The 21598-nt window shown below is 40.1% G+C and overlaps 2 protein-coding genes across 2 annotated transcripts; both read left to right on the top strand.

The window, feature by feature from the left end:
* The first annotated feature begins 897 nt into the window (after nt 1-897).
* Nucleotides 898-4771, top strand: LOC112574345 (alpha-1,3/1,6-mannosyltransferase ALG2-like). Its single transcript, XM_025255361.1, has 4 exons — nt 898-1168; nt 1394-1721; nt 2522-2722; nt 3017-4771. Exons 1-4 carry the CDS (start codon nt 1001-1003, stop codon nt 3514-3516), a joined length of 1197 nt encoding a protein of 398 aa, XP_025111146.1. The 5' UTR covers nt 898-1000; the 3' UTR covers nt 3517-4771.
* A 761-nt stretch (nt 4772-5532) lies between these two features.
* Nucleotides 5533-8276, top strand: LOC112573729 (39S ribosomal protein L15, mitochondrial-like). Its single transcript, XM_025254311.1, has 4 exons — nt 5533-5679; nt 6362-6525; nt 7146-7311; nt 7657-8276. The coding sequence occupies exons 1-4, from the start codon at nt 5587-5589 to the stop codon at nt 8050-8052; spliced, it is 819 nt and encodes a 272-aa protein (XP_025110096.1). The 5' UTR covers nt 5533-5586; the 3' UTR covers nt 8053-8276.
* Nucleotides 8277-21598: the final 13322 nt, after the last annotated feature.

The following is a 21598-nucleotide window of genomic DNA, read 5'->3' as shown; positions in this document are numbered from 1 at the left end:
CTGAAGTGGAATGTAACCCACGATGAATATGCATATCCTTTGTGTGTGCTTTTAAACCCATTCCTTGGTGAAAGATATCAATGGCTTAATTAATTATTAATTTGTTTATTCTACGATTCTATTGGCACAAAATTTGTGCGAGTGTAGCGGAAGTCACTACAAGCAATTCTGATAGAGATGGAGAGGCAGTTGCCTTTAGATTAGTACTTTATTCCTGGGTGGTTTCTCGATATCTCTTTCTCTCCATCCATCCCGTCTTCCTTCCTGAAAAGAAAATACTGAGAAATACTCGATACCTTCCGGTAAAAAAGGGTTATTGTCATGAAACGAGTGATGCTGGCCGATTTTGTGTTCACACAAGGAGAGAGAATTGACCCCTATAGCATGTGTGACACATACCTGTCTCCCTTCGGCTACATTACGATGATATGTAGGAAGTGTTTGTACATATATTTGATATTTCAAAATAAAAGTTTACGTCAACAACAGCACAAAAGAAAAACATAAAACTACTTTTCATCACTGTCAGATACCCAGTTCAGCTACAGATTTTTCTTTCTCTGTTGTGGTGTTTGTATAACGATAAAAGAGACTATAATAGGCCTCATCAATTTCTAATATATGGCCACTTACACGGAACAAGCGAACTGATCATTATCGAGCAGACGAATATTCGAAAGCAGTTAATTCACACACATACAAGCCCAAACAATGCAAAGACATGCAAAAACAATGCCATATATATATATATGAAACTATCATGTTTGTTTCAAATGAGTGTTTTTTAAATTGTATTAAATCTGCTTTTTTTTCTATTTTATAAACAATATATAGTTTGTTGGAAAAGCCCTTTCCCTTCTTACCGACCCTTATTGACTCTTCTGCGCTTACGTTTAACTTCCGGTTGACATGGAAAACTGAAACCTGAGTGGCAGACGATACAAATTCGGTATCTGTTCACAGTTTTATTTATTTAAAACAGTATCATTACTAGAGTACTATGGTACGTGTAGTATTCATACATCCAGATCTTGGAATTGGAGGGGCTGAGAGAGCTGTTGTCGACGCTGCTTTAGCTTTGAAGTCGCGTGGACACGACGTTCTGTTTCTGACAGCTCATCATGACCCAACACACTGCTTCCAGGAAACTCGTGATGGAACATTGCAGGCATGTTTTGTTAAAATATCAGAGTCTTTCATTTGTTAGTTTCCAAACTTCATCTCTTTTTTGTGTTCTTAAAACTTTATTCGCAAATATGGATTATGATCAGCAAAGGCTTTTGAGGTCCATTTTGTTGTAAGTAGGAAGCTACTGCAATTTATTTAAAAAATTATGCTTCTTTTCAAAAGTACCGTTTTCAGAACTAACAAATTTTATTAAATGTTATTTCAGGTGATATCTGTTGGTGATTGGCTGCCAAGAAGTGTTTTTGGACGTATGCAGGCACTTTTTGCCTATCTTCGCATGGTCTATGTGGCATTTTATCTGGTATTCGTCAGCGGGCTTCAGTTTGATCTTATATTTTGCGACCAGATCTCAGCATGCATACCAGTTTTAAAACTGTCAGGTTGCAAAATACTTTTCTACTGCCATTTTCCAGACTTGCTTTTAACTCAACGAAATACGTGGTTAAAATGGATATATCGAGCCCCTTTAGACTGGATGGAAGAAAAAACAACTGGCCTGGCAGACTGCATCCTTGTAAACAGCAAATTCACAGGTTTATAATTGTTTCCTAAGTTAACTATAAAATAGTAAATGACTATTACTGGTGATTAGGTCTGCTGTAGATGCTGCTCTGTTTGCACCTAACTTCAATAAGTCAAACAGATGGCAGTTTCTTGGATTAACTTTTATTAACATTATTTACATTATTTCCTTTTTTAAACTCTTGTATATGTTCATAAATGTTATAGATAACTAGATAGCATTGATTTATATAAATTAAAAAAATTTGTGAACATTCAGTAATTACTAATTAAGGTGGTCCATAGCGATTAGAAAGCAGAATGCATCAAAAACTTAAGCTCTCTTTATCTGTTTAATTGTGTGAAGTAAAACAAATTCTTCCTAATATTTAAACTTGCATCACTCAGAAAAAAATCAATACAGTTGCTGTGTTTTGTTCTTTTAATTTAGTGTAGGAAGTCACAAAGTAAAAGAAATCACCTTTCAGAAATACCACTTTTCATTTTAGCACACAGTGGAAGAAATTGGAAGAGTGATGTCCCTTTGCCTAACTGGTGGGAGTTGTTGTGCCGTTTTATTTCTTCCAATATACATCTTCATTAATTTATGTACAACGAACACATTGAGCATGTAGGAAGCTGTGCTATATGATCTACTTATCTACAATGATAAATTGTTAGATGCTTGTTTATGTCAAAGCATATTGAGCTTCCTACCAGTAGGGAAATGCGCAATAGAAATGCTATTATTATTGTCAGCATATTAGCTGATGTAAATAGTTGAGACTTTCATTGGTGCTTGTTTTATCTGAGAATTTTTGTTTGTTTTCAGCTGGAGTATTTCATGAAACATTCAACTCCCTGCAGCACATCACACCGGAAGTGTTATACCCGATTCCAGACTTCTCTGCCTTTCAGAAACCTATAGAACAGCTCAGTGATGATCAGTTACCTACAGAAAGGAAGCCTCTTTTCCTTTCCATCAACCGCTATGAACGAAAGAAGAATTTAGCTCTAGCAATCAAAGCTTTTGGTAGGTGAAAGGTTATTGTGCTTGTCCAAATTTATTTAAAACTTAATTTATTTAGTGGAAAAAAAAATTCACTTTTGCAGACTGGCTGGACTGATGGATTCTATTTGATTTTAAATAACAAAATGCTCACACATTTGGTAACACCAAATGATTGCTTAAATTGTGTGAAGTCTACTACCTTTAGTTTGTACATTGATGAAATTTAGATTAGATGTGACATGAAATGAAATAACTTGAATGTAGCTTAAGGCTTTGCTTACTTTATCTAACTGCTTGAGGTTTGGTTTGTTGCAGGCAAGATGTACTCTGATTGCAGAAAGGGGCATCTGGTGATGGCAGGGGGCTATGATGAAAGGGTGCAAGAAAACGTGGAGCACTACCAGGAACTGCGAGATCTAGCTTGCAAACTTAATCTTAATGATAATGTAACTTTCTTGCGCTCTGTTTCCGATGCACAGAAGCGTGCACTGCTGAAGTCATGTACCTGCCTCTTGTATACTCCTGATCGTGAACATTTTGGAATTGTGCCTATTGAGGCTATGTACATGCGTTGCCCAGTTATTGCAATTGCCAGTGGTGGTCCACTTGAGACTGTTGAAGATGGAGTCACTGGGTTCCTTTGTCAGCCTACAGAAGATTCTTTTGCGGAGGCAATGAGTAAAATTGCAAGCAGTTCTGATCTAGTGAAAAAGTTAGGAGAGGCAGGAAGAAAGAGAGTAGAAGAAAAGTTTTCATTTGAACAGTTCACTGAAAAACTGGATAAGGTGGTCAATGGTCTAATGTCACGCTCATAGAAGATGCACTGTTCTGCATTTATTGTTTGTCACTATTGTGTACACAACAGCAAACAGAAAATAATTTCAGTTGTGTTCCACATCACCCATATTTATTGTGCCATGTATATAGTATGACATTAACATAACACTGGGAAATTTATGCTTCATTCAGGTGGTTATATTGTGATTTTAAGAAATATAATAGTTGAGTAAGTATGAATATTTGTTGATAAAATGTTATAACTGGTCTACAGAAAAAAAATGAAACAAAAAAAAGCTGTGGAACATTGTGCCTTCTCACAAATTTAGCATGCTGCTACATCTGCTTTGATTATTTAATCATTCCTCTGCCTTATGTGTATATTGTGTGTGCATGTTGTTGGCATGTTTGTGTATGCAAAGCAATTTGAAACCTGGTTTCAGGGATAAAGCATTATGTAAGTATTCATTGCTACTGTTTATTAATTATATTTATGACTATGGTTAAAATGGTGAAACCAGCAAATTGCAAGTAGATTATTTATTGTTTTCCTACACCTGCTGAATCCTTTTAAATAATTAGAGCTCACCAAATCAGCTATCACCTGCGTGAATATGTCATTCACTGGTTGAATACCATAACAAAATTACATAACAAATTGTCTAACCTGCTTGGAATAAAAGTTTAAAAAAAATAGACATCATTTTTTGCTGCCAAAATAACCTTCCAAACTGATGTGACTAAATCTAGTGGAGGCTATAATTTAATGCAGCTTTCTTCTCCTGGTTAATTTTGTGAACATGGGACTTAATAATTTGAAACGTTTTTTGGGTCAAAGTACTTATATTTCTCTATGTTTATATAAACTAATTTTCTTATGGTCAGATGTGTGGGCAGTTTAAAGTTTATTATGGGGAATGAAAGTTAGATTAAATTGTGGTGTAACTTATAAAATGCATGCTTAACTCTACATCTTGCCTGCAACTTTCTGCAACACTGTTTAGCACATTAATCCCAGTGTATGGATCTTCCTATTAACGTGAACAGTAATTGAATTTCTGTATATATATATAAATTATATGTTTCATTTATATTGTCACAATTAGTGTCTCACTCCTTACACTTTACATTGTCCAGATCCTTAATGTTCAGGTACCACAAATTCCTCAAGGTGTTTGTGAAGTAGTGCTACTTACAATTTCACATTTCAACCTGCTGTTATTTTGCATTTTTTTCAGAACATTTTAAGCAAAGTATTTGTCTTGTATGGGGAATAAAATAACTTCGCGGTTAGAACAATGATGTCCCAACCTGAAGACATCCCATGCAGTTGGAAATTATTTAAGTACATCAAGCAAGCAGCATAATAACAGTTGATTAGTAATAAAAACACAAATTTTAAAGCGCATACTCACACTCCTATGGAGAATGATCTTAGCGCCTAAAAACAAGAGACATGGACAGCATATGAGGGACAGGAAAAAGAAACGAATAACATGAACCAAGAAAGAATAAATAACAACAAATAGTATTAATGACGTATAAAAACATACAGAAAGAGCAAATAACAATGAAAGAATAAGCTAAGGCCTCACTGTATTTAAAAGAAAGTTTGTGCGAGAAAGATGCCTTCTTCGCGGAGAAAGTGAACAACTAGGATATATAAATGATTGCTAAGACTTACAAAAAGCAAAAATAATGATGGATTCATAGACATGCAGGTAAGATGAACAGTACAGGCAGAGTAAACAACGTGAGTTAAACGTAGTATTACTTTTCAGTAATATGACCTGAGTTAAGTTATAGCCTGGGATTTATGAAACAAAACCAGTTTTCAAGTGTCAGATTTGCAGGAAGGAGAAATTTTATTCACGGTCGACATAACAAAATGTAAAACAAACACATCTGTGCGAGTTGTGATAAAGGAAGTGGGGAGAAGCCATACAGACTTAAGTGATTACAGGAATCTCACATAAGTTTAACTAGTAAGAGTGCGTACGTATACAACAGCTCGTGCTTTTTATTATATTTCGTAGACCTTTATCAACATAAACATTCTCGACATCGTCTTGGTCTAAGGGGCGTAACTCTCCAGCACGCTCTCAAACATGGCGTCTGTGACAGACAAGGCCAACAAACTTCTGAGGACTCTGCCGCGGATCTCGCTGGGTAACCTTAAAGATATAGCGCCTAAGAAGAAGGTGAGACGTCTTTGGATATTCTTGATTGAGCTCATAATCTTTAGCTGGCATTACAACTCAGTACTTGTGATTTGGACATGGCACACGTGTCTTGCAATTTGGGGGCACCTTGACTTGATCTCAACTGACCGCGACTCATTGTAAAATTGCTAAAATTGGTCGATGGAAAGGACGTCCACTAAAATTTTAAGAGAAGTGTTAAAGTGATAATATAGTGTTTTCGTTATTAGTTTGGGAGACACTTCGAGCCTGCTTTACCGCTTACAGCATGATAAAATGATTGGTCAGTGGTAATTGAAACCACAAACGACAGAATGTTTCTGGTACTTCAGCAACTATTTCTTGCGCTCAGATTGTAACACTACACTAACGGAATCATGACAACTTATTTTAAGTTTACTTGTAATACAAATATCTACTAAATTGATTAGCGTGCAACGAACATCAATCCCATTTGATCTTGATCTGATCAGAGTCAAGAATGCACATAGGTAACATTTCGCATCAGAAAGTTAGACTGCGTTATCATTATCTGCGCTTAGACCTTGCTGGAGTGGTTGTGCCTTAGGTTTGCGTGCCCCTTGATCAAGGTGTCTTGTGGGTTTTTAGCAGCCTCGTAGTGATACTGTGGTGCAGATCCATTTTGTATAACAGTTTAACAGAGACAGTGTTTTACTTTCAGACAACAGAGAGAAAAGAAGAGCTTTTGAAAAAGGGAAAACCCATGGGCGAGGCCACAAAGGTCAGGGTCAGCGAGGAACACTTCCTCGACTGGGTTTTGAAGGAGGCAACACCCCATTTTACCTTAGAATTCCTAAAGAACCATACTATCAGGACCATCAGTATGTAACTGCTAATATTTTTGGTTTGTGAATAGCTTACAGTTATTTTAAGGTTATGTTTTATATATATTTATTTTTGGTACCAAAGAATGAAAGAGTCACCAAATGGACATAAATTTAAAACATTAAGGGTCACACCATTCACATACATGCAATAGAACAAAACTGTTCTCTTGCAGGCATGACATGCACTAGATCACAAAGCAAATGCAAATATTAGTCAGTGAATCAGTTGGCATACCTGTTGATGATGAACCACTTTCTTGACATGGAGTCACCAGATGTCTTTTAGCTATATTTTAAAAATCAATCCCCTCTGGCAGTGTTATTTTATGATAGAATGAGTCACCTTATACCTAAGATCAGTGGAGAAGAAGCAGTTGTATGACTCACCATGAATGTATTATGGCTGTTTACAATAATACAAATATTTGTTTTTGCTGCATGATTTAGTTAAAGAATTGTAACAGAGACATACATACGAGATGAGCATATAAGCTGAATAATTTTAATTCAGGTTTACTTTTTGGTCAGTCTAAAAGAGCTTCTTTGCTGCAGGAAGGTATTGTTGTCTATCTCCTGATTGATTTAATTAGTGTCTTGACTTTTTTTTACTTTCTCCAGCTTGCGACGACAGTACCCTCCATTGTCACTTTTACAGCTGCAGCGTATGATTGACCTTGGTCGTGTTGATGCAAGTCGACCCATAGATCTGACACAGCTGTGTAACACAGGCTTGTACAGGGTTGAAGTGGATAAACGTCATTTTGGAGCTAACCTGACAGATGAGGTGAGGAGACTTTCTTGCATGTCTTGCATGTGCTTTTCAATGGCAGCCATTGTATCCACATCCCATAAAGTCAAAAACATCTCTTATATGCTTTGGAGAAATTGCTGCTTTTCTTTGTAGTCTTTGACTGGAAGTGTGAAGTATTTTATGTTCAAACCCACACAGCATACACAGAAATGGAGGAGAGGGATAGCAAGAGAATCTTACAATTTTTTTTTTTTTTTTACAATTATGACTTCAATAATCTACACAGTAATAGTCCTTCTGTAAATTTCCTGATCACCTTGATCACAAAATTTGCATTTATAATGGTAAAACATTTTAAAAGTGCTTTCTGTCATCCAGGGTGCAGATTTGTTTGCTGCCAAGGTTCACATCGAAGTGCAGTGGGCATCAGAACTTGTCATTGCAGCTGTGGAACGCAGTGGGGGGACAATCACCTGTCGCTACTTTGATGCCATCAGCCTTCGTGCAGTTGTAAATCCTGAACGTTTCTTCAAGACTGGTGTTCCTATACCACTGTGCAAGTTTCCTCCTCAGGATGCCATTGAGTTTTACAGCAGTGCAGAAAGCCGTGGTTACCTTGCTGACCCAAAGGATATTGAGTTAGCAAGATTGAAACTAGCACAAAAGTATGGATACACACTTCCAGACCTTTCAGTTGATCCACTAGGGCCTATGCTGCGCATGCGTAAGAGTCCTGGGCAACTTTTTTATGGACTTCAGCCAGGTTGGGTGTAAATTTGAAGGACCGTACTATTCTGAAGCCCAAATCTCCAGAACTGTTGTCCTTGTACAGCTTTGCATGAAATTAATTTGCATCCTAACAGAATCATGTACAGAATTAAGTTAGGAAACATTTATTGCAGAACAACTGCAATAAGTTGCTTTTGCATGAATGCATTGATCATATATAGCAGATTATAACTTTCCTGTAGAACCAATAAACATTAATGTTACTTTTCTTCAGATGTTTTTTGTATAGTTGTTGAAGGTTCATTACCAGCTTGGTTGAGTATTTCTCAGTACTTACATGTAGACAGAGCGTAGATGTGCTGATTTAAAGGCTTCAAGTTTCTTTCCTGAATTGCATTTATTGATTTCTTTCATTATTGTTACTAGAATCTTGCGAAGGGCTAAGGAAACTGCTTTATTTAGTGTAGCAAAAATAAGGTACCTGATACTGCTAATTTTTGATCATGCCATGATGAAGAGCGTAATCTAATATGGCTTCCCTCACTGTGTCAACAATCACACATTATTAAGTCTTTTCTAAAGAGGCTTGCAGAGTAGTGTTAAGTGACTAGCCTTAGCATGCAGCTCATTAAATATAAGATTTTTTCATCTATTTTCAGCGTGTTAATGACTGCAGGTGCAGTTTTTCTTCAAAATTAAGTTCGTCTGTCTTGCTTTTTCTAATAAACTTTAATCCTTTCTGTATTCCATTACGCAGCCTTCTGAGAGTCACTTATTATTCTGGGAAGCAAACTTGCTGCCATGACTATTTTTTTTTTTTTTTAATGGCAGTAGCTTCCCTTTCTTTGCTGTCGATTTGAAACTCAATCTGAATTTAGTGTGACTGTGAATGTGTGCTCGCATGTTGCCTGGGAGCTTACTATATTTTATTTTGTTTGTTTACATAAATCACTTCAAAACTCTGGAGATTTTATTGCTTGTTATAGTTCTTACAGGTTTTCTCCCGCCTGTGAAAGATTTCTTTGTCAATGAACACGTTTGCCATTTGAACTGTTTGCTAACAGTTTATGGGTATTGCAGCTACCCAGGGTGATCCAAGGACAAGACGTCATGGAGAAGTGGGGTCACACGAAGGTGGATGGAGTTTAACTAAGGCACACGCTGCAACAAGCTGATTGGGAAATTTATTACAAAATAATCCTAAACTAACAACAAGCGATCGAAATAACTGTTAACTATTAATAAAGGGTCAAGCATGATTTGTATGGACGCTGAGTGGGCGGCACCATGGCGCAACGGTTAACGCCTGTCACCAATACAGTGAAGGTTGGCTGTCCTGGGTTCAGAACTCGTTTCTGGCACTCTGTTCTTTTTCTGCATGTGGCATCAGTTTACAGGGCTGGCTGCCTTGCCGTCATATAGACTAAGTTACTGGCTCGGAAAAACACCAATTCCTCCTCCCTTCCTCCCATGGACATGAAAACATGCAAAGCAAGCCATGACGTCCGAGATAAGAAGCAGACATTGTGTCGGTCCCCGAACGAGTGTTCTGCCGTTATTGCTTTGCAATCATTTCTGTCTGTTAGGAGAGAATGCCGGGTTACCGGGTCCCCCACAGGCTCATAACAACATGCTTTCGTTTAATAAAACGGCGCTGTTCGCGATAACCATCCCCAGCAATGTCATAACACTTTTTATGACAATCCTCCATAATTATGATAGTAAGTGTCTGACGCAGCGACAGATTGTCATGTTTGATGAAGAGAGTTGTGTGCCATGCGCTCAGGTGAGATGCCTCGGGAAAGATTCAGCCCCCGTGTGTTTGTGTTGCGAAAACGAGAGATTTTCTTTCCTTCACGTCAACCTAATCCAGGCAGAGAATGGAGCTTGGGGTACCTGGGAAAATATAAAAACACTCGTGGTGTTTGCATCTCGTTCAGTCCAGTCGCCTTATCAGGACTAACAGTCTTCCCAGCAGCAAATAGTAGCGAGCTGTAAAACACTTGTCACCACTGCAGTAATGTTTGTTGGGTTTTGGGTTCGAATCTTGAAGAGACACACGCGCCTCTGTTTGGACGTGAGGTCTGTTTACTGTGCTACCGTCGGGGATTTTTATGGGTACAGATATTGCTCATTTAACATCGTCGAAAGGTTTTTGGAAACCGAGATTTTAAACAGTTTCAACAAAACCAGTTTTTCATTGGCTAACTTATAGATTTTTACGTTATATTTTCCGGTCACCAAAAAAAAAAAAAAATAAATAAATAAAATAAAATAAAATAAAAAATAAAATAAATAAAAAAATAAAAATAAAAAATCAACAAATTTCTGAATAAAACCCAAAACGTGGGAGAAAGTCGGAGGAATCCCACGTAGACGTGGACTGTGGTCCTGACCGGGAATCTTATTTTTCCCATCCCCTCCCACCACCACCACCACCACCATGAGCGTGATAGCAAAACGTTGAAGGAGGATTTCCTGTAGTTTGATATACTCCTTCCTCACTCTGCATCCCTTCCATTCATAGCACGTGACCACCTTCAGACGGAGGCACTTTCCTACTAAACCAACCAGCCAGCGGTTTAATTCATCGTAATGTATTACATCCTAAAATTAGAATGAACAACTTTCTGTTTTTAAAAAAGTCTCTAACTGAGGCTTTAGGTGTGGGCGAGGCCTCATCATCACATGTTTCAAGCGCTGCGTCGTCGCTAATTACAAGTCAGATTAATCCTTTCTGTATAAACACAAGAAAAGCACAGTTTGTAACAACCTGGTGCCAGAGGTATGCTCGGTTATCGTGCCAGGAGTTGTGAGCTTACTGTCAGGTGTGACTGGGTTAGTGTAAGGAACACAGCAACGGTGCACGCAGACAGGTATACACACGATGATCTGTGCTACACGCACGTGGCTCACACTGATGCGGTGGCGGGCTTCGACCCACTGCCATCGATTTAGTGCAGCTTCTCAACTAAATAGATTTTCAGTATCTCTAGACCCTTCCATGATTAAAGCGTTCTCCATCTTAATTGATTCTTAAGATGCAGCATAGAAGCTGTTAGTGCAAAGCCATCACCATCACCACCGCTACCACCACCACCTAAACCAACACCATCGCTGTTACCACCACCACCATCATCATCATCATCATCGTCATCAACTTCTTCCACATCAAAGCCCCTTGCTGTCATCAGCAAGAGCAAAACTAATGAACTCAAGTAGTAAACTGTCGGAGGCGGAGCTTAGCTGGCACTGTGATGTCTAATGCTCATGTTGCAGTAGACAATCCTTCAGCGACCTGTTATGACAGCAAAACACATTAGACGACCAGATGGCGACGATCCCGCAGCGGGGTATCACTGGGCTGCACTGATAAAAAAAAAAAAAAAAAAAAAATCGAGACAAAAATAGGTCACACTTGCAAGGCCTCGTAAACAGACAACACTCAAGCCAAACGAACAATAAAAAAAAAAAGGTAGGGGGTGAATAATTGCTTCGGAGGATAGCAGTCATGGTTCCTCTTTGAAAGCAGCAGCAGCATCTTCGGCTTGAAAGGCCCGTTCGCTGATCCGTCAGCTGCAACAGCTGAACGAAGCATGTATCCACGAGCCGGAATTTCTGGGTGAGGTCGTCTGTAAGTGAAGCTGGATGATGCCTTGCAGTGTTGGTATGCAGAACTGGACCTTCCAGTCTCTCTGTTTTTTGTTTTTTTTAAATCCCGTTTTCTTCAAAACATTTTCTTACCTATAGGTCTTCCAAATATTTTCCGTCAATTTACCTGATGATTTATTTTTTTTCTCTTGTAACCCAGTCTGGCTTTCACCTACCCTAGGCCTGTAAGTAACAAATAAAAGATGAAGAAGCTAGTTCTCTCTCGAGGCGATGAGAACTGTTTCTTCTCTGAAGTTGATTCTGATAATAGTCGCCGCCGCCAGGGTCCATCAAAATGGCATTTTCGAGGTAACAACAGTTCTGAGAAAATAAAATCATGCTTAAAACGCTGCAGAGATGCCAGTGAACCTCATCTAGATGACTACAAGAGCTTTAGAAAATTTTTTCTAACCTGTTTCTAAGCAGACTTAAGAATTAAAAGCTTGCTGTAGACTCGACCCTAGGAAATGTAGAGTTCAAGAAACACAATCGACTGCAGTTGATCTTCAGACCAAAGTACAGGGCCATTAAAAATCCGGACCGGACTTGAATGAAGGACGTTACTATCGCCGGTTTCATTGACTAGAAAGAGAGAGAGAGAAAAGAAAAAACTCAAACCCAACAGTCTTTGGCCGATGTTTTGCTTTGAAGTTGTAAAGGTCATGATGGGAGAGACAAGATTGCCGAAGACCAGGCTAAAACATTATTTGCCGGAAGCCGGTTGTAGAGGTGAAGCCTGTGGAAACACCAGACACATCTACGCTGTTCACTTGCTGCATGCGTGGTGTCACGTGATAGAGGTTTGTGACCATCGACGTACAGAGAGAGAGAAAGGGGAGAGGCTAATGAGGAAGGAGGCGAAGGAGCAGTGAAGGGAACGAGAAAGAACGCAAGAAGAAATCAATACAAAAGACAAATAAAGAGAAAGGGTTCGAGAAATGGTTGCAATTAAGGTGTGAAGTCAGGAACACACATGGTCTTGCATTTGTGAGACTCATAACTCACTGGGATAATGGCTAGAAGGTGGTTACTACCCCTCCCACCACCACCATGAGATGAAAGACATGGCGAGACGAGCGCTGTTGGGAAGAGTGTTCATTTATATTTCTCTCTCTCTCGTGAACACAACACACACACGTACACACACTCATCGAAGCATTGGTTACTATAGTTAACTCAGATTAATGTTAATCTATAGTTGGCATAAGATACAGCAGAATTAGCTGCAAGAAGTTAATATAGACATCGTTAAAAATAACAACAACGACGACGACAATAGCAAAAAAAACACCCCAAAAACCAAAACCAAAACAAAACAAAACAACAACAAACGACGAAACAATAGCAAAAAAAACCCAAACAAACAAAAAACCCCAAACCACAAAACAAAAAAAAAACAACAACGACGACGACAATAGCAAAAAAAAAAAAAAACCAAAAACAAAACAACAACAACGACGACGACAATAGCAAAAAAAAAACAACAAACAAAATAACCCCCAAAAAACCCCAAAACCAAAAACCAAAACAAAACAATAACAAAACAAAACAACAACAACGACGACGACAATAGCAAAAAAAAAAACAACAACAACCCCCAAACAACAACAAAAAACAAACAACAACAAAAACAAACAAACCCAAACCAAAAACAAAACAATAACAAAGCAAAACACTCCCCACCAGTGATGATCACACAAATGAAGCTACCGCAACTGTCACATCAAAATTTAGAGCACAGCAGAAGTCCGCCCTAAAGAAATTATAGTTTAATAACGTATATATATATATATGTAAAACCATTACATTAACTTTGACTAATAAAGAAATTTTAATAGTAGTAATTGCTGACGTCACTGTAAGAAAATGACCTCTACCCTAACTACAATAGTAACTCGACTCCAGTGAACTACCAAACTAGAAGCTACAGAAGCAAGAGGAATTATGGAGAGCAGGCAGTCAGGTGCATCAGTAAGTGTAGTAGACACAGTCACCGGCCACAGCAGCAGGAGGGAAGTATCGATGGCGTCGACAGGATTGATGTCACTGACGTCACTGCCGCCCACCAAAGTATCTGGAGGCTCAGTGTGAGCGGTGAAAACTACCAGACGATGGCAAAACCATCTGCCAGAGTCCGGGTCCTGATGGTGGCAGGTAAGGTCCAGGATGACCGAAGGCCGCTGGAGGTTGGAATGGCTAAGCTGTGTGATGGCCATTTAGTGCCACGTGTCTGGAGGGATCGGTTCTGCTTCGGTGCCAGCTGCCGAGGGACGGGAGGGCAGGGGACAGGGGCCTTAATTATTGAGAGTTCTGTGGTGCTGATTGCCCGAGTAGCTGCCCCGGTATTTGATCAACTGCTGGCGTCATCAATAATTGACCCGCTGCTTCAGTCAATTCGCGACTAATCTCTCCCTCTCCCCCTCTGTCTCTCTTCCTCTGTGTGTGTGTGAGAGAGAGGAAGAGAGAGAGAGAGAACAGTCCCTTGAGAATATTCTCTGTCGGTTCTTTTACAGTTGAAGTCGTTGTACACGAGAGACATAGCCCGGAACTGACCGAAAGGTTATTCGAAATTTATGAAGGGTGCAGGTATCCAGCAGAGCAAGGAGAGAGAGAAGAGAACAAAGAGAGACAATGCTAACAGGCAGGAAGACAGACATAACCATCATCATGTCAACAATAGGTCGGGACTTTCAACATCAAACGAAGCTACTTTCAGATGTCATTCACGAAGCAGAAACATAATCTGGAAGCACATCGTTACTGTCAAGTAAATGTCATGTATGGAGTAAAAAACCAAAAAGCTTAGAGAGGAAGACAAAAAAGTGGAAACTGGAAACAAGACTGTTTGATGGAGAAGAAGTGTGGAAGAAACCTCGAATCATTAGTCGGAAAAATATGTCCAGGTGTCCGGGTCAGTAAGGTTTTGATGGCTAACAACACCACTGTAATCACTGGTATATCAGAAACACAACAACTATCAGCGGGTAAGCTACTGAAAATTACTGGAAATAAGAAAAACATCTTTCACTGGGGTGGTGTGGTGTTGTTTAAAGAACTGCAAAAAATCATACAATCGCTACTTTTGTTTCTTGTCAGGTTTTGCACAATGGCTTTCTGTAAGCTTCCTTCCTTCTGCCAGTTCGCTAATATCAGTTGTTATGGAATACTTTTCATTAAATATTGGTCATAATGAATCATCGACAATTTATTTTTCATTTACTTTCCAATAACTGCAAAAACTCAGAGAATTCCCAAACTCTCACAGAGACAGAAAGAAAGAGAGAAATAAAAAGAAAGGAATCTCCGACAAGCGTTCGCTTCTTTATTCGTGCTGGAAAAGGTTAATGAGAAAAGCGTAAAAACTAAAGCCTTAATGACCAAAACTAACAGGGTTAGAAGGAGACTAGATAATGCCAGCTCGACAGTATTAACAAGTATATTATAGAAGAATTTTCTAAATGATTCTTTCAGTAGATGAATATCCTACACATCTCCTTAAAAGTAAAGGTTTTCTCTCTGTGAACGAAAAGAAAGGAAGGAAAAAAGGAAAGAAAGAAAAGAGAGCAACAAAGGACAGAGAGCATACAATCAAGTGCTAAAGAAGGTCATAAAATCCACCCGTGAATACATCCGTTAATCGTCTGATTGAAAAAGTCTGCTCATGCATAGAGTGTGCAAGCTGTCGCGTGCATACAAGTGCATGCATGTGTGTGAGGCAGCGTGTCCTCGCTGTAATGAGGCTTTCTCTCAGGACCAACACCACGAGACCATCGTCCAGCACTCAGCCACCATTTGAAACCGATCTGGCATCGATTATCCCTCCCCCGGGTGGCGCGCCTGCAGCCCTCATCCCTGCTCTCAGCACGGCCAGGCCAGAACAAATACCCGCATCACTTGCCAGTTCCCAGCATGCACTTGGCGCTCGCGTCCTCGTGCAGCTCGCCCTAATCAAAACAATAAACAAGAGCGAGACAGCAGGAGATCCCCCGGTACTCCACCCTGGGCCAGGGTGCTGGCTTCAGGTCTGACCTCCAGCAAACCTTTTGTTGACTTGCTTGCACTTTTCCTGTCTCGTCTGTGATTAGCTGATGCCACAGACCGTGGAGAGCATCTCTGTGGTGGCCATGGAGCTGGCGTTCAGAGGAGGAGAACCGGAAGTCCACAAGCTCACCCGTCCTGTCACACACCTTATGAAAAACTGTGTACAGCTGTTACCAGGCCTAATTACTGTTTACTCGCTTCTGCGTATAATTTTCTGGCTAGTCAACAACAACAACAACGATGGTGTAGCAACAAAAGGGTGGGGCGAATATTTCTGAGTGATCGTTTTGAGGGTGTTTAGTGTTCTGTTCTCTAGCAACGCTTAAAAGTGAATCGAACAATTATTATTGCTTTGTGACAGCCTGGGGAGATATGATACGATTGAAAATTGTTGTTGCGTGATGTAGACTAAGAGGATAATATATATTGCACCATATTGTTCAGTCATAAAGAACGGAGAAGTGTAATAATACTCTACTGCAACATATTGCTCAGCCATAAAGAGACAGAGGAGAGACAGCTTTACAACCAAAAGTAAAAAAAAAAAAAAGAAGAAAAAAACAACCAAAAAACAAAACAAAACAAAAAACAAAAAACAAAAAAAAAACAAACAAACAACAAAAAAAAACAACCCAACAAAACAAAACTAAACAAAACAAAAAAAAAAAAACCAACAAAAGGCAAAAGGCAAACCAATAACCAGAAGCCAATAAACATCAAAAGACATACCTCTCCTCTCTTCCCCCATTCACCACAGCAAAATTAGAAATAGAAACGAGGGACAAGAAGACATGCACGAGGACACCCTATGTGACAAAGATGACTGGGACTTCAGACTGTTCCAGGTTGAATTTTTTATGCAGCTCTCGAAATCCCACTGATGAAAGGTCATGACCTGAAAACGAGGCTAACCACCGGTCATGGAAATGGCAGGAGAAGCTGGAGGAAGTCCAAGAAAAGGGCAATTAATGGCAGCTGCAGCAAGTACAGCGCCAGTCGTCTGCAGCTCCTTCCAGTCGCAGTTCGCTTCAATTTTCCATTACTCGCGCCGTCTGAACGCCACATCAATGCCACATTACAGCTTTCTGCAGCCTCCCGCCTCGACTCCGCCAACAACCTCCTCAACTTTATGTCCATCTCAGCCGGATCGATGTCTGACAGAGAACCTGCTTCTCGCTGTCTCTTGATCCGACTACGACTGGGTGGCAACGAGTCGCATCCCTTTCCTCCCGCACTGATAAGATTTGTGCGGTGTACTTTTGTTAACAATAAAAAGTGTGTATGTGTGTTTGTGTGTGTGTGTGTGTGAGAGAGAGTGTGTGTGTGTGTACGTGCCTGTGTGTGCGTGTGTGTGTGCGTGTGTGTGTTTGTGTGTGTGTTTGTGTGCGTGTGTGTGTGTTTGTGTGTGTGTGTGTGTGTGTCGGGGGGGGGGATGGGGTGGGAGAGGGAGGTGAGGGAGGGCAGGGATCAAGAGAAGGGAGACAACCTCCCTCAGGTGGAATAATTTACATAAAGTTGTCGCCACCCGACAGTGTGTGCAGATCACTGGGTAATCCTTGTTAATCGCAGCAAATGGAGAAACAATGATGATGTCTATGTAATTGACAGGTCACCGAGAAAGTAGATGAACGAGATAAAAATGATAACAAGGAATAAACAATAAGAAGATGAACGTTTACGAATTCATTCATCCATCATGCATCCACCGTATTTCAATCTGACATGTAGTCTTTCGTTTTAGCGTATTTATTTTAATTTTTTAATATTTTTCTTTGGCCTTATATTTAACATTTCGCATGTGTGTGTGTGTGTGTGCAGTTTTCACTTCATCATTAAAGGGATTCTTCGAGGTTATTTTCGGGTATTAAAACCCACTTAAATTAAAAAAAATTTAGTCTGACAACAGAACTGATCTCGCATCCACACGGGAGAGGTGCGCAGTACAAACACCTGTACAAACCTGTACACCACAAACTGTAAGTGAGAAACTGTGATCACGTGACCGTTTTTTAAGATGCTCGTGGATCGTTGCAGGGTGACTGCAGTTCCAGACATGGCGGTCGTTAGACAATTCATTGACCAGCCAGCCTCCCACAATGGCGGGCGCATCATCTTTATGACCCTAGTCCCACCTCGAGCTGCTTCTACAGCAATCAGGTCTTCAAGCAGTCATCCCAACAGGACCTCCACTTGCTCCTTAGCTGTGCCACACACGAGTCCGTTGAGTGACGACTGTCACCGACTATTGCAAGTTCCTGTCACACGGCCACGGTTGACTGACCGCCTGTTGCGTGTGAGACCAGCAGCTCGAATTACCGGCGCCTGTCCGTACACTAAGTGCACTTATTTTCATGTGTGACGATGTGCATTCAAGCATGCTGAATCATTTTTCCATCATGAAAGGACTTTACCACACCAACACATCGTCTGGTGTACACATGCTGCTGCTCTCGTCAAAACTTTAAGCGGATTACTTCACGGGTGTGCAGTTCTGCTCAAACTTTCTCTGTCTTTCGTGATTCTTACCTGCAAATCGGGTGGCCCTGTTGTCCAATCATTATCTGAGAGTTATTTGCTAAGTTTGTTTTCATTTTGACTGCTGAGAGCAGCAAGATTGTTGAAAGTGCTCATGGCATCATGTCTCGATGAAGACAGCGTACAAACAACAGCAGCAGCCAAGGATAACAGATTAGAAAATCGATTTCCGGTTCACTAATTGAGTGCTTAATGAGTATTCTGGATGTTAGTCATCTTCTGGTTGTCGCCTGCAAGGATGCCTTTGTTCAAAAGTGGCAAAGAGGCACGAGATGGGAACTGCTCGGTACTACGTAGTAACCACGTGAGTGTCACGTAGTAATACAAGGGTTCAAACCATTTAACTCAAAGATCGGAGAGTCTGAAAGTTGGTAGCACAAGACAAACAAGGTCAAAGGAGCTGTGAATGTCCCATAGAGAAGTGAACAAGAGGTGTGATGATGGAAAAAATTATGTTTTTTAGCTATTTGTTCATCCCTGTTTGATTTAATGGTATTCAATAGGATATCAATTTCCAAAGTAACACCGAAGAAATGCAGGGCAAAAGGAATAGTCCTGCATGAAAAGCACAATACAAGTGGACTATCTGCCTTGTCCTAAACTCACAAAAGTAGTCAAGTGTCACATGACTTTATGGAACACCCAGTCGACAGAAAGAAATTCAAAAACCACAAAACGGGAAACACATGAGGTAGAGTTCCAAACCTGGGAGTGGGAACTTGTCTTTACAGCAAAGACATCAAGGACAGCCAGTGAGTGCAGCCGTGTGTCTCTCAATCCGGGATTACTGTTTGTTTGTTCGAGGAAGCAGTAAACTGCAGAAGTAACTGACCCAAGACCCAGGACAACAAGCCAGAAGAAGGGGAAGGTAATTCAGTGTAAGTGCCACACGACTCTAATCTCAAGGAAACAGCACAAAATGAACTGGCGGGACTTCAAAAGAAGCAGTTTGTCCTGGAAGCATCTGAAGCATCGCACTTTATCGACCTCCCTCACACGAAGAGACAGAGAAAGGACAGGTCCACCAGGGTCGGCAAGACACAAATGGTTTCAACACATTATTAATGCAACGTGCAAACGAGAGACAGAAGGGTTAATGCTCATGGCCACCGTCGTCAATAAACTGCTCAGGATAATACAACCTTACAGTCTTCATCCAGCTCCAAGAACAAGGGTTAAAATGTTTTATATTCAACACTTAGAGTGGATTGCTCACATTAAGAATTTCGTTGTCAAGCAACAGCAAAAACTTGTTTAAACAAGAAACCTTAGAGTGTTTACGGGATGCATTCACACCTATGTACTGATGTCCGGTCTGACCTCAGGCCAACATTTGAAAACATTTTGTTTATAAGCACGGGGGGTATTTTTACCCATGGAGAGATTTAGACATGACAGTGTGATCAGTGACATTAATAGCAGCTTTAAAGTAAAAATTAAATAACCAGAAGGCTAATTACCAAAAAAACCCACAAAAAAACAACAACAAGCAAACAAGCCCCCCCCCCAAAAAAAAAACCAACAACAACAAAACAACCAAAAACAAAATAAAACAAAAACAAAAAAAACAAGAAAAGAAAAAAAAAGACAAAACAAAATAAAACAAAAACAACAACAACAACCCAAACCGCTGTCGAAGTACAAGTGGGTGATAAACAGTCATCTGCACCTCGTGGAGTGACGTCAGCCAGATTATTTGCCCTCGGATCTCGTTAACGGCGCAGACGATGGCAGAGATCAGTTACTCGGTATCGGCTCGACTGATGTTCTCTCTACTCAGCTTCGAGCCGCCAAATGGCGCTTTGATGAAGCGTGCACTGCTAAATACTTCAAGGCTGAAGGGTCTTCTTTCCTGACAACTTCTTATTGGGTCTACTACAGTGCGAAATGCTTTTCCAATGGCTGGGGAAGCTGTACAAGATGACATTTCCACAAAATCTGAGTGGGCATCCTTCCATTCCTTCTGGAGCTGTGGGCTTATAAACACCACCATCCACAGAAAAAGTCCAAAAGACCACAATTTACAGAAAGAGGTCCACAACACCGACATTGGAAACGAGCGTAGACAGACTTACATTGAGGATAGAACTGATTAGGGAGCGGAAACCACAATCTGGTGTCTCGTGGACAATAGTGACCACAGACTTCACCTTTTTATGACCTCTGCATAGTGTTTACAGGCCTATTTATATTTCAAGAAAGAACGGATGTTTATTTTGATTGGGGAAATACTATCTTTACAGAGCTCAGGCTATCACAAAAAAAACAAAACAAAAAAAAAAACAACAAAAAAAAACAACAAAAAACTAACAAACAAACAAAAACAAACAAACAAAAAAAGCAACAACAACAAAATAATAAAAAAATTGCGCTGCAGTAAATCTTTAAGCGCTGTTTATCAGCATCTGTAAGCTCAGCATCGAACACACCTTCACTAAATCTCGGATTACTTCTCCACTGCGCTCTCTGCTCGTGTTTCCTTCTGTGCATCGCTCGTGCGAGAAGTAAGAAGGCGGTCGATGCAAACGATATGGCTCGTAGGCTTACCATCTACTATAATTTATTCCCATCTGCAGTTTGTTTGTGAACACCTTGAGACTCTGTGGAAGTGGAAAGTACTTGAGTATGGAATACTCATTATTACAGTGAGTCACACACACATCGAGCACAGTGACAACACATAATTAACTAACACAAGTCAGTACTGAAATGTAATTCAAAGTTGCCTCCATGTAAATGGAACATATAGCAGTCATTTTTCAAATCCCAGTGAATTTAAAAAATGTGTTTAGAAGAGCACATCCTGCTGGCCTGAAGTGTGACGTCACCCAAGGCTGGGTCACTGCGAGGGCTTTAACGACCAGCCTCAACTGTTTGCTTTTTTCAGATATCAGTGGATATATGAACCTATCCTGTATATTTCAAAACCCATCCTTTAATTAATTATTCGTTACGATTTGCACCTGCGATCAAACGAGCGTTGATAACAGTGTACTACGTCACGTTGGTACATCATTCACAGCATTGCCAGCAGTCAACATCACACAGTGTACTACGTCACGTTGGTACACCATTCACATTTCCTTAAAGGAACATACTTCGTGAGGTCACATGGAAATAAAATTTTAACCTCTTTCCTAAGTGACCTTTGATCATGCCTGGCTAAAGTTTCGTACAAAAATAATAAACAAGCTTTGTCCAATGGTCGTCCTCGAAGTATGTTAGGTTTTCTTCAAAAAGCAACTCAGCTATAGCTGGGTGTCAATGCAATTGCATTTTTTTCTTGTGTCTGTATAATATTGTAATTGAAAGTCAAGGTTACCAACGATAATTTTTTGCCATCCATGTTCAGTCCACATTCACA

The sequence above is a fragment of the Pomacea canaliculata genome, linkage group LG10 (genome assembly GCF_003073045.1).
Source record: "Pomacea canaliculata isolate SZHN2017 linkage group LG10, ASM307304v1, whole genome shotgun sequence".
NCBI lineage: Eukaryota > Metazoa > Mollusca > Gastropoda > Architaenioglossa > Ampullariidae > Pomacea > Pomacea canaliculata.
This window is presented reverse-complemented; position numbering and strand designations above follow the sequence as displayed.